A 14,316-nucleotide genomic window follows, 5' to 3' on the forward strand; every position below is an offset into this window, starting at 1 on the left:
ATGTTGCTGATGATGATGTTGCTGATGATGATGCTGATGCTGATGATGTTGATGATGATGTTGATGTTGGTGATGTTGGTGATGCTGTGATGTTGCTGATGATGATGATGATGTTGCTGATGATGATGTTGATGATGTTGTTGATTATGATGATGTTGATGATGTTGCTGATGATGATGTTGATGATGATGTTGCTGATGATGTTGCTGCTGATGATGATGATGTTGATTATCATGATGTTGATGATGTTGTTGATGATGATGATGTTGATGATGATGTTGATGATGTTGTTGATGATGATGTTGATGATGTTGATGATGTTGTTGATGATGATGTTGATGATGATGATGTTGATGATGATGATGTTGATGATGTTGATGATGTTGTTGATGATGATGTTGATGATGTTGCTGATGATCATGATGATGTTGTTGATAATGATGATAGTGATGATGAAGTTGATGATGTTGCTGATGATGATGTTGATGATGATGATGTTGATGCTGATAATGTTGATGATGTTGTTGATGATGATGATGTTGCTGATGATGATGATGTTGCTGATGATAATGATGTTGATGTTGTTGATTATGATGATGTTGGTGATGTTGCTGATGATGATGTTGATGATGATGTTGATGCTGATGATGTTGCTGATGTCGATGATGTTGTTGATTATGATGATGTTGATGATGATGTTGATGATGTTGCTGATGATCATGATGATGTTGTTGATAATGATGATAGTGATGATGAAGTTGATGATGTTGCTGATGATGATGTTGATGATGATGATGATGTTGATGCTGATAATGTTGATGATGTTGTTGATGATGATGATGTTGCTGATGATGATGATGATGTTGCTGATGATAATGATGTTGATGATGTTGTTGATTATGATGTTGATGCTGATGATGTTGCTGATGATGATGTTGTTGATTATGATGATGTTGATGATGTTGTTGATGATGATGATGTTGATGATGATGTTGAGGATGATGATGTTGATGTTGATGATGATGTTGAGGATGATGATGTTGATGATGATGATGTTGATGATGTTGATGATGTTGTTGATGATGATGTTGATGTTGATGATGTTGATGATGTTGATGATGATGTTGATGATGATGATGTTGATGATGTTGTTGATGATAATGTTGATGATGATGTTGATGATGATGTTGATGATGATGATGATGCTGATGATGATGCTGATGATTTTGATGATGTTGTTGATGATAATGTTGATGATAATGTTGATGATGATGTTGAGGATGATGTTGATGATGATGTTGATGATGATGTTGATGATAATGTTGTTGATGATGATGTTGCTGCTGATGATGATAATGTTGTTGATGATGATGTTGATGAGGATGTTGATGATGATGCTGATGATTATGATGCTGATGATGTTGATGATGTTGATGATGATGATGTTGATGTTGATGATGATGTTTCTGATGATGTTGATGATGATGTTGATACTGTTGCTGATGACGATGATGTTGATGATGTTTATGATGATGATGTTGCTGATGGTGATGATGACATTGCTGACGATGATTTTGATGATGATGATGATGTTGATGTTGTTGATGATGATGATGTTGTTGATGATGATGTTGATGATGTTGTTGATTATGATGATGTTGATGATGATGTTGATGATGTTGTTGATTATGATGATGTTGATGATGATGATGTTAATGATGTTGATGATGTTGTTGATGATGTTGATGATGATGTTGCTGATGATGATGATGTTGACGGTAGAGTGTTGGCAAGCGTCACACTCTCACAGTGGCGGCTGTCACAGCTGAGGATTGTGGGAGCTACAGCCTGCATGTGGGGACGACTGTGGTGGAGTTCACCCTGAGTGGTGAGGAATTACTCACCACTCACTCACCACTCACTCACCACTCACTCACCACTCACTCACCACTCACTCAACACTCACTCACTCACTCACCACTCACTCACCACTCACTCACCACTCACTCACCATTCACTCACTCACTCACTCAACACTCACTCACCACTCACTCACCACTCACTCACCACTCACTCACCATTCACTCACTCATTCACTCAACACTCACTCAACACTCACTCAACACTTACTCACTCACTCAACACTTACTCACCACTCACTCACTCACCACTCACTCACCACTCACTCACCACTCACTCACCACTCACTTACCACTCACTCACTCACACACTCACTCACCACTCACTCACCACTCACTCACCATTCACTCACTCACTCACTCAACACTCACTCACCACTCACTCACCACTCACTTACCACTCACTCACTCACCACTCACTCACTCACTCAACACTCACTCACCACTTACCACTCACTCACCACTCACTCACCACTCACTCACTCACTCACCACTCAACACTCACCACTCACTCACTCACCACTCACTCACCACTCACTCACCACTCACTCACTCACCACTCACTCACCACTCACTCAACACTCACTCACCACTCACTCACCACTCACTCACCACTCACTCAACATTCACTCACCACTCACTCACCACTCACTCAACACTCACTCACCACTCACTCACCACTCACTCAACACTCACTCACCACTCACTCACCACTCACTCAACACTCACTCACCACTCACCACTCACTCACCACTCACTCACCACTCACTCACCACTCACTCACCACTCACTCACCACTCTCACTTACCACTCACTCACCACTCACTCACCACTCACTCACCACTCACTCAACACTCACTCACCACTCACTCACCACTCACTCAACATTCACCACTCACTCACCACTCACTCACCACTCACTCACCACTCACTCAACACTCACTCACCACTCACTCACCACTCAACACTCACTCACTCACCACTCACTCACCACTCACTCACCACTCACTCACTCACTCACCACTCACTCACCACTCACTCACCACTCACTCAACACTTACTCAACACTCACTCAACACTCACTCACCACTTACTCACCACTTACTCAACACTCAACACTCACTCGCCACTCACTCACCACTCACTCAACACTCACCACTCTCTCAACACTCACTAACCACTCACTCAACACTCACTCACCACTCACTCACCACTTACTCACCACTTACTCAACACTCAACACTCACTCACTACTCACCACTCACTCTCCACTCGCTCTCCACTCACCACTCACCACTCACTCACCACTCACTCAACACTCACTCACTCACCACTCACTCACCAATCACTCACTCACTCACCACTCACTCACTCACTCACCACTCACCACTCACTCACTACTCACTCGCCAGTACTCACCACTCACTCACCACACACTCACCACTCACTCACCAGTACTCACCACAACTCACCACTCACTCACCATCACTCACTCACTTACCACTCACTCACCACTCACTCACCACCACTCACCACTCACTCACTCACCACTCACTCACCACTCATTCACTCACCACTCACTCACCACTCACTCACTCACTACTCACTCACTCACCAGTCACTCACTCACCACTCACTCACCACCCACTCACCACTCACTCACCACTCAGTCACCACTCACTCAACACTCACTCATCACTCACTCACTCACTACTCACTCACCACTCACTCAACACTCACTCACCACTCACTCACCACTCACCACTACTCACCACTCACTCACCACTCACTCACCACCACTCACCACTCACTCACCACTCACAACCACTCACCACTCACTCACCAGTTCTCACAACCACTCACCACCCACTCTCTCACCACTCACTCACCGTCACTCACCACTCACTCACTACTCACTTACCACTCACTCACTCACTCACCCACTCACTCACCACTCACTCAGCACTCACTCACCACTACTGTCCACTCACGACTACTCACTCACCACCACTCACCACTAATGATCACCCTTGCTCTGTTACAGGTGAGCCCAATGAGAACTCAAACAATGATGTTAAACAGGGTGAGTCACTCACCACTCACTCACTCACTCACCACTCACTCACCTACTCACCCACTCAGCCACTCACTCACCCACTCACTCAGCCACTCACTCACTCACTCACCCAATCAGCCACTCACTCACCACTCACTCACCACTCACTCACCACCCACTCACTCACCCACTCACACAGCCACTCACTCACTCACTCACCCACTCAGCCACTCACTCACCACTCACTCACCACTCACTCACCAACCACTCCCTCACCCACTCTCTCAGCCACTCATTCATTCACCCACTCACTCACTCACCCACTCAGCCACTCACTCACCCACTCACTCAGCCACTCACCCACTTACTCACTTACTCACTCACTCACTAATCACTCACTAACTCACCTACTCAGCCACTCACTCACTCCACTCACTCACACACCCACTCACTCACTCACCACTGACTCACCCACTCACCCATCCAGCCACTTACTCAGCCACTCACTCATTCACTCACCCACTCACCCACTCACTCACCCACTCACTAACCCACTCACTCACCCACTCACTCACCCCTCACCCACCCTCTTATCCACCCACCCACTCACCTACTCACCCACTTACCCTCTCACTCACCCACTCACCCTCTCACTCACTCACTCACACACTCACCCACTCACTCACTAAACTCACTGACCCACCTACTGTCTCACCCAGTCACTCATCCACCCAATCACTCACCCACCCTCTCACCCACCCACCTACTCACCTAGTCACCCACTCACTCACTCACCCACCCACCCTCTCATTCACCCACCCACTGACTCACTCACTCGCCCACCCACCCACTCACCCACCCACTCACCCACGCACTCACCTACCCACCCACCCACTCACACATTCACTCACTCACCCACTCATCCACTCACCCACGCACTCACCTACCCACCCACCCACTCACACATTCACTCACCCACCCACTCACCCACCCACTCACCCACGCACTCACCTACCCACCCACCCACTCACATTCACTCACTCACCCACTCACCCACCCACCTACTCACCCACGCACTCACCTACCCACCCACTCACTCAGTCACACACTCACCCACTTGCTCACCACTAATGCTCACGCTTGCAGTTACAGGTGAAACCACTGGAAACTCAAACAATGATGTTAAACAAGGTGAGACACTTACCACTCACTCACTAATCACTCACCACTCACTCACTAATCACTCACCACTCATTCACTCACTCACCCACTCACTCACTCACTCACCCACTCACACACCCACCCACTCACTCACTCACTCACCCACTCACACACCCACCCACTCACCCACCCACTCACCCACCCACCTTCTCACCTAGTCACCCACTCACTCACCCACTCACCCTCTCACTCACCCCCCCCACTGACACACCCACTCGCCCACTCACTCACCCACTCACCCACCCACTCACTCACCCACCCACTCACCCACTCACCCACTCACTCACTCACTCACCCACTCACTCACTCACTCACCCATTCACACACCCACCCACCCTCTCACCCACCCACTCACCCACCCACCTTCTCACCTAGTCACCCACTCACTCACCCACCCACTGACACACCCACTCACCCACCCACCCACTCACCCACCCACGCACTCAACTACCCACCCACCCACTCACACATTCACTCACTCACCCACTCATCCACTCACCCACTCACTCAGTCACGCACTCACCCACTTGCTCACCACTAATGCTCACGCTTGCAGTTACAGGTGAAACCACTGGAAACTCAAACAATGATGTTAAACAAGGTGAGACACTCACCACTCACTCACTAATCACTCACCACTCACTCACTAATCACTCACCCACTCATTCACCCACTCACTCACCCACTCACTCACTCACTCACCCACTCACTCACTCACTCACCCATTCACACACTCACCCACCCACTCACCCTTGTACCCACTCACTCACTCACTCAACCACACACTCACCCACTCACTCACTCACCCACATACTCACTCACCCACTCACTCACTCACCCACTCACTCACTCACTCACCCACTCACTCACTCACCCACCCGCCCACTCAACCACCCACCCAATCAATCACTCACTCACTCACTCACCCATACACTCACCCACTCATCCACTCACTCACTCACCCACTCACTCACTCACCCACTCACTCACCCACTCACTCACTCACCCACCTGCCCACTCACTCACTCACCCACTCACTCACTCACCCACTCACTCACTCACTCACCCACTCACTCACTCACTCACCCACCCGCCCACTCAACCACCCACCCAATCAATCAATCACTCACTCACTCACTCACCCACACACTCTCCCACTCACCCACTCACTCACTCACCCACTCACTCACTCACCCACTCACTCACCCACTCACTCACTCACTCACCCACCTGCCCACTCACTCACTCACTCACCCACCCACTCACTCACTCACTCACCCACTCACTCACCCACTCACTCACCCACCCGCCCACTCACCCACTAACTCGCTCACTCACCCACCGCGTGACCTTACGACCTTTTGACCCCGCGACCCCGCGACCCCGTGACCCCAGACACCGAGGAAGCTCGCTCGCTCACCGGCCTCTTCCTCACCACCCCGCAGGACGGCACCGTCACCGCCGGTACTGTGCTCACCACTGCTCACCACTGCTCACCACTGCTCACCACTCACCACACGGGACACCGTTGCCTTGACCTTTGGCATGCCCGTGACCTCTCTCGGCCTGGGACGCTGGCACGGCCTTGACCTCTGACACCACCTTGACCTTTGACACGACCTTGGCCTTTAATGCGACGTTGACCTTTCACAATCCCTTAACATTTGTCCCGACCTTGACCTTTAGTGCATTTGACACGACCTTGGCACGTGACACACCCTTGACCTTTGGTGCGACCTTGGCATTTTACACGACCTTGACACGTGACCCGCCCTGACCTTTGACACGGCCTTGAACTTCGATGCGACCTTGACCGTTGGCACGCCCTCGACCTTTGGCGTGACCTTGACCTTTCGCACGTCCTTGGCCTTTTTGCCGTGAACTTGACCTTTTGCGGCGACCCCTGACCTTTGACTTGACCCCTGTCTTTGCCGTGACATAGGTCTTTGGCCCAGACTTGACCTTTGCCATGACCTTGACCTTTTCCGTGACCTCTGCTGCTAGGCGATGACATCACCTTCTCGGCTCAAGTTGATGGCAGTGGCAGCATCAGGAAGAAGCCTCAAGTGAGATGGTTCAAAGGTGATGGGGGGGTGGGGGGGTGGGGGCGGTGGGGGTGGGGGGGGGTGGGGGGGTGGGGGGGGTGGGGGGTGGGGGGGTGGGGGTGGGGGGGGTGGGGGTGGGGGGGTGGGGGGGTGATGGGGTGGTGATGGTGGTGGTGATGGGGGTGGTGATGGGGTGATGATGGTGGTGATGGTGGTGATGGGGGTGGTGGTGATGGGGTGGTGGTGATGGGGGTGGTGGTGATGGGGTGGTGGTGATGGGGGTGGTGGTGGGGGTGATGGGGGTGATGGTGGTGGTGGTGATGGTGGTGATGGTGATGGGGGTGGTGATGGGGTGGTGATGGGGGTGGTGATGGTGATGGGGGTAGTGATAGTGGTGATGGTGATGGGGTGATGGGGTGGTGATGGGGGTGATGGGGATGGTGGTGATGGGGGTGGTGATGGTGGTGGTGATGGGGGTGGTGATGGTGGTGGTGGTGGTGATGGTGGTGGTGATGGTGATGGTGGTGTTGGGGGTGGTGATGGGGGTGGTGGTGATGGGGGTGGTGATGGGGGTGTTGATGGTGGTGATGGGGGTGGTGATGGTGGTGATGGTGATGGGGGTGGTGGTGATGGGGGTGGTGACGAAGGTGGTGATGGGGGTGGTGATGGGGGTGGTGTTGATGGTAGTGGTGATGGGGGTGGTGGTGACGATGATGGTGGTGGTGGTGGTGATGGTGGTGACGATGATGGTGGTGGTGATGGTGGTGGTGATGGTGATGGGGGTGGGGTTGGTGGTGGCGGTGACGATGGTGGTGGTGATGGTGATGGTGGTCATGGTGATGGGGGTGGGGTTGGTGGTGGCGGTGACGATGGTGGTGGTGAGGGGGGTGATGGTGGTGGTGAGGGGGGTGATGGTGGTGGTGGTGATGGTGGTGGGGTTGATGGTGTTGATGGTAGTGGTGATTGGGGTGATGGTAACGGGAGTGATGGTGATGTTGCTGATGATGCTGCTGCTGCTGCTGTTGATGATGATGCTGATGATGCTGATGATGATGATGCTGTTGATGCTGATGTTGCTGATGATGCTGTTGACGCCGATGATGATGTTGCTGATGATGTTGCTGCTGATGATGCTGATGATGATGATGTTGATGAAGTTGATCATGATGTTGCTGATGATGATGATGATGTTGATGAAGTTGATAATGTTGCTGCTGATGATGATGTTGCTGATGATGATGTTGCTGATGATGATGTTGCTGCTGATGATGATGATGCTGATGATGATGCTTCTGCTGCTCAGGCAAGTGGATGGATCTTGCGGGGAAGACCGGAAAGCATCTCACTCTGAAGGAGACAGTCAACAAAGACACCAAGGTTAGAGACACGGAGACACGTGGACGGGGGAGGGGGGAGACACGGGGCGGGGGAGACACGTGACCCCTCACACCCTACCTGTGTACAGGTGTTCACCTTCTCACTGTGACACGTGACCCCTCACCTGTTCACAGGTGTTCACCTTCTCACTGTGACACGTGACCCCTACCTGTTCACAGGTGTTCACCTTCTCACCGTGACACGTGACCCTACCCTACCTGTGCACAGGTGTTCACCTTCTCACTGTGACACGTGACCCCACCCTCACCTGTGTACAGGTGTTCACCTGCTCACTGTGACACGTGACCCCACCCTACCTGTGTACAGGTGTTCACCTTCTCACTGTGACACGTGACCCCTACCTGTGTACAGGTGTTCACCTTCTCACTGTGACACGTGACCCCTCACACCCTACCTGTGTACAGGTGTTCACCTTCTCACTGTGACACGTGACCCCACCCTACTTGTACACAGGTGTTCACCTTCTCACTGTGACACGTGACCCCCCACCCTACCTGTGTACAGGTGTTCACCTTCTCACTGTGACACGTGACCCCTACCTGTTCACAGGTGTTCACCTTCTCACTGTGACACGTGACCCCTCACCCACTCTACCTGTGTACAGGTGTTCACCTTCTCACCGTTACACGTGACCCCACCCTACCTGTGCACAGGTGTTCACCTTCTCACCGTGACACGTGACCCCACCCTACCTGTGCACAGGTGTTCACCTTCTCACCGTGACACGTGACCCCACCCTACCTGTGTACAGGTGTTCACCATCTCACTGTGACACGTGACCCCTCACCCACTCTACCTGTGTACAGGTGTTCACCTTCTCACTGTGACACGTGACCCCTCCCTACCTGTGTACAGGTGTTCACCATCTCACTGTGACACGTGACCCCTCACACCCTCACCTGTGTACAGGTGTTCACCTTCTCACTGTGACACGTGACCCCTCACCCACTCTACCTGTGTACAGGTGTTCACCTTCTCACTGTGACACGTGACCCCTACCTGTGTACAGGTGTTCACCTTCTCACTGTGACACGTGACCCCTACCTGTGTACAGGTGTTCACCTTCTCACTGTGACACGTGACCCCACCCTACCTGTGTACAGGTGTTCACCTTCTCACTGTGACACGTGACCCCTACCTGTGTACAGGTGTTCACCTTCTCACTGTGACACGTGACCCCTCCCTACCTGTGTACAGGTGTTCACCTTCTCACCGTGACACGTGACCCCACCCTACCTGTGTACAGGTGTTCACCTTCTCACTGTGACACGTGACCCCTACCTGTGTACAGGTGTTCACCTTCTCACTGTGACACGTGACCCTACCTGTGTACAGGTGTTCACCTTCTCACCGTGACACGTGACCCCTACCTGTGCACAGGTGTTCACCTGCTCACTGACACGTGACCCCACCCTACCTGTGCACAGGTGTTCACCTTCTCACTGTGACACGTGACCCCTACCTGTGTACAGGTGTTCACCTTCTCACTGTGACACGTGACCCCTCACACCCTACCTGTGTACAGGTGTTCACCTTCTCACTGTGACACGTGACCCCCCACCCTACCTGTGTACAGGTGTTCACCTGCTCACTGTGACACGTGACCCCTCCCTACCTGTGTACAGGTGTTCACCTGCTCACTGTGACACGTGACCCCTCCCTACCTGTGTACAGGTGTTCACCTTCTCACTGTGACACGTGACCCCACCCTACCTGTGTACAGGTGTTCACCTTCTCACTGTGACACGTGACCCCTCCCTACCTGTTCACAGGTGTTCACCTTCTCACTGTGACACGTGACCCCTCACCTGTGTACAGGTGTTCACCTACTCACTGTGACACGTGACCCCACCCTACCTGTGCACAGGTGTTCACCTTCTCACTGTGACACGTGACCCCTCACCTGTTCACAGGTGTTCACCTTCTCACTGTGACACGTGACCCCCCACCCACCCTACCTGTACACAGGTGTTCACCTGCTCACTGTGACACGTGACCCCCCACCCTACCTGTGTACAGGTGTTCACCTTCTCACTGTGACACGTGACCCCTCCCTACCTGTGTACAGGTGTTCACCTTCTCACCGTGACACGTGACCCCTTACCTGTGTACAGGTGTTCACCTTCTCACTGTGACACGTGACCCCTCACCTATGCACAGGTGTTCACCTTCTCACTGTGACACGTGACCCCTCACACCCTACCTGTGCACAGGTGTTCACCTTCTCACCGTGACACGTGACCCCTCACACCCTCACCTGTGTACAGGTGTTCACCTTCTCACTGTGACACATGACCCCTCACCCACCTCACCTATGTACAGGTGTTCACCTTCTCACTGTGACACGTGACCCCTCACCTATGCACAGGTGTTCACCTTCTCACTGTGACACGTGACCCCTACCTGTGTACAGGTGTTCACCTTCTCACTGTGACACGTGACCCCTCACACCCTACCTGTGCACAGGTGTTCACCTTCTCACTGTGACACGTGACCCCTCACACCCTCACCTGTGTACAGGTGTTCACCTTCTCACTGTGACACGTGACCCCTCACACCCTCACCTGTGTACAGGTGTTCACCTTCTCACTGTGACACGTGACCCCTACCTGTGTACAGGTGTTCACCTTCTCACTGTGACACGTGACCCCTCACCCACTCTACCTGTGTACAGGTGTTCACCTTCTCACTGTGACACGTGACCCCTCACACCCTCACCTGTGTACAGGTGTTCACCTGCTCACCGTGACACGTGACCCCTACCTGTGTACAGGTGTTCACCTGCTCACTGTGACACGTGACCCCACCCTACCTGTTCACAGGTGTTCACCTTCTCACTGTGACACGTGACCCCTCACACCCTCACCTGTGTACAGGTGTTCACCTTCTCACTGTGACACGTGACCCCTACCTGTGTACAGGTGTTCACCTTCTCACTGTGACACGTGACCCCTACCTGTGCACAGGTGTTCACCTTCTCACTGTGACACGTGACCCCTACCTGTGTACAGGTGTTCACCTTCTCACTGTGACACGTGACCCCTACCTGTACACAGGTGTTCACCTTCTCACTGTGACACGTGACCCCTACCTGTGTACAGGTGTTCACCTTCTCACTGTGACACGTGACCCCTACCTGTGCACAGGTGTTCACCTTCTCACTGTGACACGTGACCCCTACCTGTGTACAGGTGTTCACCTTCTCACTGTGACACGTGACCCCTACCTGTACACAGGTGTTCACCTTCTCACTGTGCATCATCGCGGCCAAGGAGAGTTTCTCTGGCTCCTATCGCTGCGAGGTCGTCTTTGGTGATGTCACCGACTCCTGGGGGTTCAACGTCTCCGTTATAGGTACCCCCTAGGTGGGGGGTGGGGGGCAGGGGGTGAGAGGGGATCAAGGGGACTTGTAGGGGTCTCCGTTATAGGTACCCCCTAGGTGTGGGGTTGGGGGCAGGGGGGTGAGAGGGGATCAAGGGGACTTGTTGTAGGGGTATCCGTCACGGGTACCCCCTAAATGGGGGGGGGCAGGGGGGGTGAGAGGGGATCAAGGGGACTTGTTGTAGGGGTCTCAGTCATGGGTACCCCCTAGGTGGGGGGTGGGGGGCAGGGGGGGTGATAGGGGATCAAGGGGACTTGTTGTAGGGGTCTCAGTTATAGGTACCCCCTAGGTGGGGGGGTGAGAGGGGATCAAGGGGACCTGTTGTAGGGGTCTCCGTCATGGGTACCCCCTAGATGGGGGGTGGGTGAGAGGGGATCAAGCGGACTTGTTGTAGGGGTCTCCGTTATAGGTACCCCCTAGGTGGGGGGTGGGGGGCAGGGGGGTGAGAGGGGATCAAGGAGACTTGTTGTAGGGGTCTCCGTTATAGGTACCCCTAGGTGGGGGGTGGGGGGCAGGGGGGTGAGAGGGGATCAAGGGGACTTGTTGTAGGGGTCTCAGTCACGGGTACCCCCTAGGTGGGGGGTGGGGGGCAGGGGGGGTCATAGGGGATCAAGGGGACTTGTTGTAGGGGTCTCCGTTATAGGTACCCCCTAGGTGGGGGGTGGGGGGCAGGGGGGGTGAGAGGGGATCAAGGGGACTTGTTGTAGGGGTCTCCCTCACGGGTACCCCCTAGATGGAGGGTAGAGGTGGGGGGAGGGGTCAGCTCAGGGTGAACACTCTACTCTGTCCACTGCTAGATGAAGCTCAACGTCTCTAAGCCGTCCATGTTCATTAATTAATCTGTCTCCCTCACCCCACCTCGTGTCTCCATCCTCCCCCCGTGTCTCTCCCCCCGTGTCTCTCCCCCCCCCCGTGTCTCTCCCCCCCCCCCCCCGTGTCTCTCCCCCCGTGTCTCTCCCCCCCCCCGTGTCTCTCCCCCCCCCGTGTCTCTCCCACGCCGTGTCTCTCCCCCGTGTCTCCCACCCCGTGTCTCTCAGCCAAAGAATCGCAGACGGAAGACATCAGAGCAGCCTTCAAAAGAACGTAAGTTACTCACCACTCCCTCACCACTCCCTCACCACTCACCCACCCACTCACCCACCCACTAAACCACTCCCTCACCACTCCCTCACCACTCACCCACCACTCCCTTACCACTCCCTCACCATCCACCCACTCACCCACCCACCGACTCACTCTCCACCCACTCACCCACTCACCCACTCACTCTCTCACCCACTCACTCTCTCACCCATTCACCCACCCACCCACTCACTCACTCTCCACCCACTCATTCACCCACTCATCTTCTCACCCACTCACCCATTCACCCACCCACTCACTCTCCACCCACCCACTCACCCACTCACTCTCCACCCACCCACTCACTCACCCATTCACCCACCCACTCACCCACTCACCCTCTCACCCACCCACTCACTCACCCATTCACCCACCCACTCACCCTCTCACCCACCCACTCACTCGCCCACTCACCCTCTTACACACTCACCCACTCGCCAACCCACTCACTCACTCACTCACCCACTCACTCACCCACTCACCCTCTCAGCCACTCACCCACTCACTCTCCACCCACTCACTCACCCACTCACCCTCTCACCCACCCACGTACTCACCCACTCACCCACCCACTCACCCACTCACCCGCTCACCCACCCACTCACTCACCCACTCACTCTCCACCCACCCACGTACTCACCCTCTCACCCACTCACCCTCTCAGCCACTCACTCACCCACCCACTCACCCTCTCACTAATGTAGTTGTGCTATTGTGGTTGTAGTGGTTGTGCTAATGTGGTTGTGGTTGTTGTTGTTGCAGGAGAACTGGCAGTGAAGATGCTGGGGAACTTGACTTCAGTGCACTGCTCAAGAAACGGTGATGGTGGTTGTGATGGTGGTTGTGGTGGTGGTTGTTGTGGTTGTTGTTGTGGTAGTGATTGTGGTGGTGGTGATTGTGGTCTTGTTGCGATGGTGGTTGTGATGATTGTCTTGGTTGTGGTGGTTGTTGTTGTTGGTGGTTGTGATGATTATCATGGTGTTGATGGTGTTTGTGATGATTGTCTTGGTTGGGGTGGTTGTTGTGATGGTGGTTGTGATGATTCTCTTGGTTGTGGTGGTTGTTGTGTTGGTGGTTGTGATGATTGTCGTGGTTGTTGTTATGGTGGTTGTGATGATTGTCTTGGCTGTGGTGGTTGTTGTTGTTGGTGGTGGTTGTGATGATTATCATGGT

The 14,316-nt window shown here is 53.3% G+C and overlaps 1 protein-coding gene across 8 annotated transcripts in view; it reads left to right on the forward strand.

The window, feature by feature from the left end:
- LOC116958713 (myosin-binding protein C, cardiac-type-like) overlaps positions 1-14,316 on the forward strand; it is a 141,048-nt gene that overhangs the window by 26,721 nt on the left and 100,011 nt on the right. For 2 of the 8 annotated variants that reach the window (XM_032981443.2, XM_032981440.2), the window contains exons 3-12: positions 1,783-1,888; positions 3,964-4,002; positions 5,122-5,166; positions 5,753-5,797; positions 6,592-6,660; positions 7,201-7,278; positions 8,545-8,618; positions 11,876-11,993; positions 13,059-13,104; positions 13,906-13,962. In XM_032981443.2, coding sequence (XP_032837334.1) covers positions 1,783-1,888; positions 3,964-4,002; positions 5,122-5,166; positions 5,753-5,797; positions 6,592-6,660; positions 7,201-7,278; positions 8,545-8,618; positions 11,876-11,993; positions 13,059-13,104; positions 13,906-13,962 — 677 coding nt within the window. The remainder of the gene's footprint in view (positions 1-1,782; positions 1,889-3,963; positions 4,003-5,121; positions 5,167-5,752; positions 5,798-6,591; positions 6,661-7,200; positions 7,279-8,544; positions 8,619-11,875; positions 11,994-13,058; positions 13,105-13,905; positions 13,963-14,316) is intronic. The other 6 variants (XM_076058857.1, XM_032981442.2, XM_076058858.1 and 3 more) reach the window with 6 other exon arrangements.

This window comes from Petromyzon marinus (genome assembly GCF_048934315.1).
Source record: "Petromyzon marinus isolate PM22_M1 ecotype Great Lakes invasive population chromosome 80 unlocalized genomic scaffold, UKy_Petmar_22M1.pri1.0 chr80_unloc.1, whole genome shotgun sequence".
In the NCBI taxonomy this organism is placed as follows: Eukaryota; Metazoa; Chordata; class Hyperoartia; order Petromyzontiformes; family Petromyzontidae; genus Petromyzon; species Petromyzon marinus.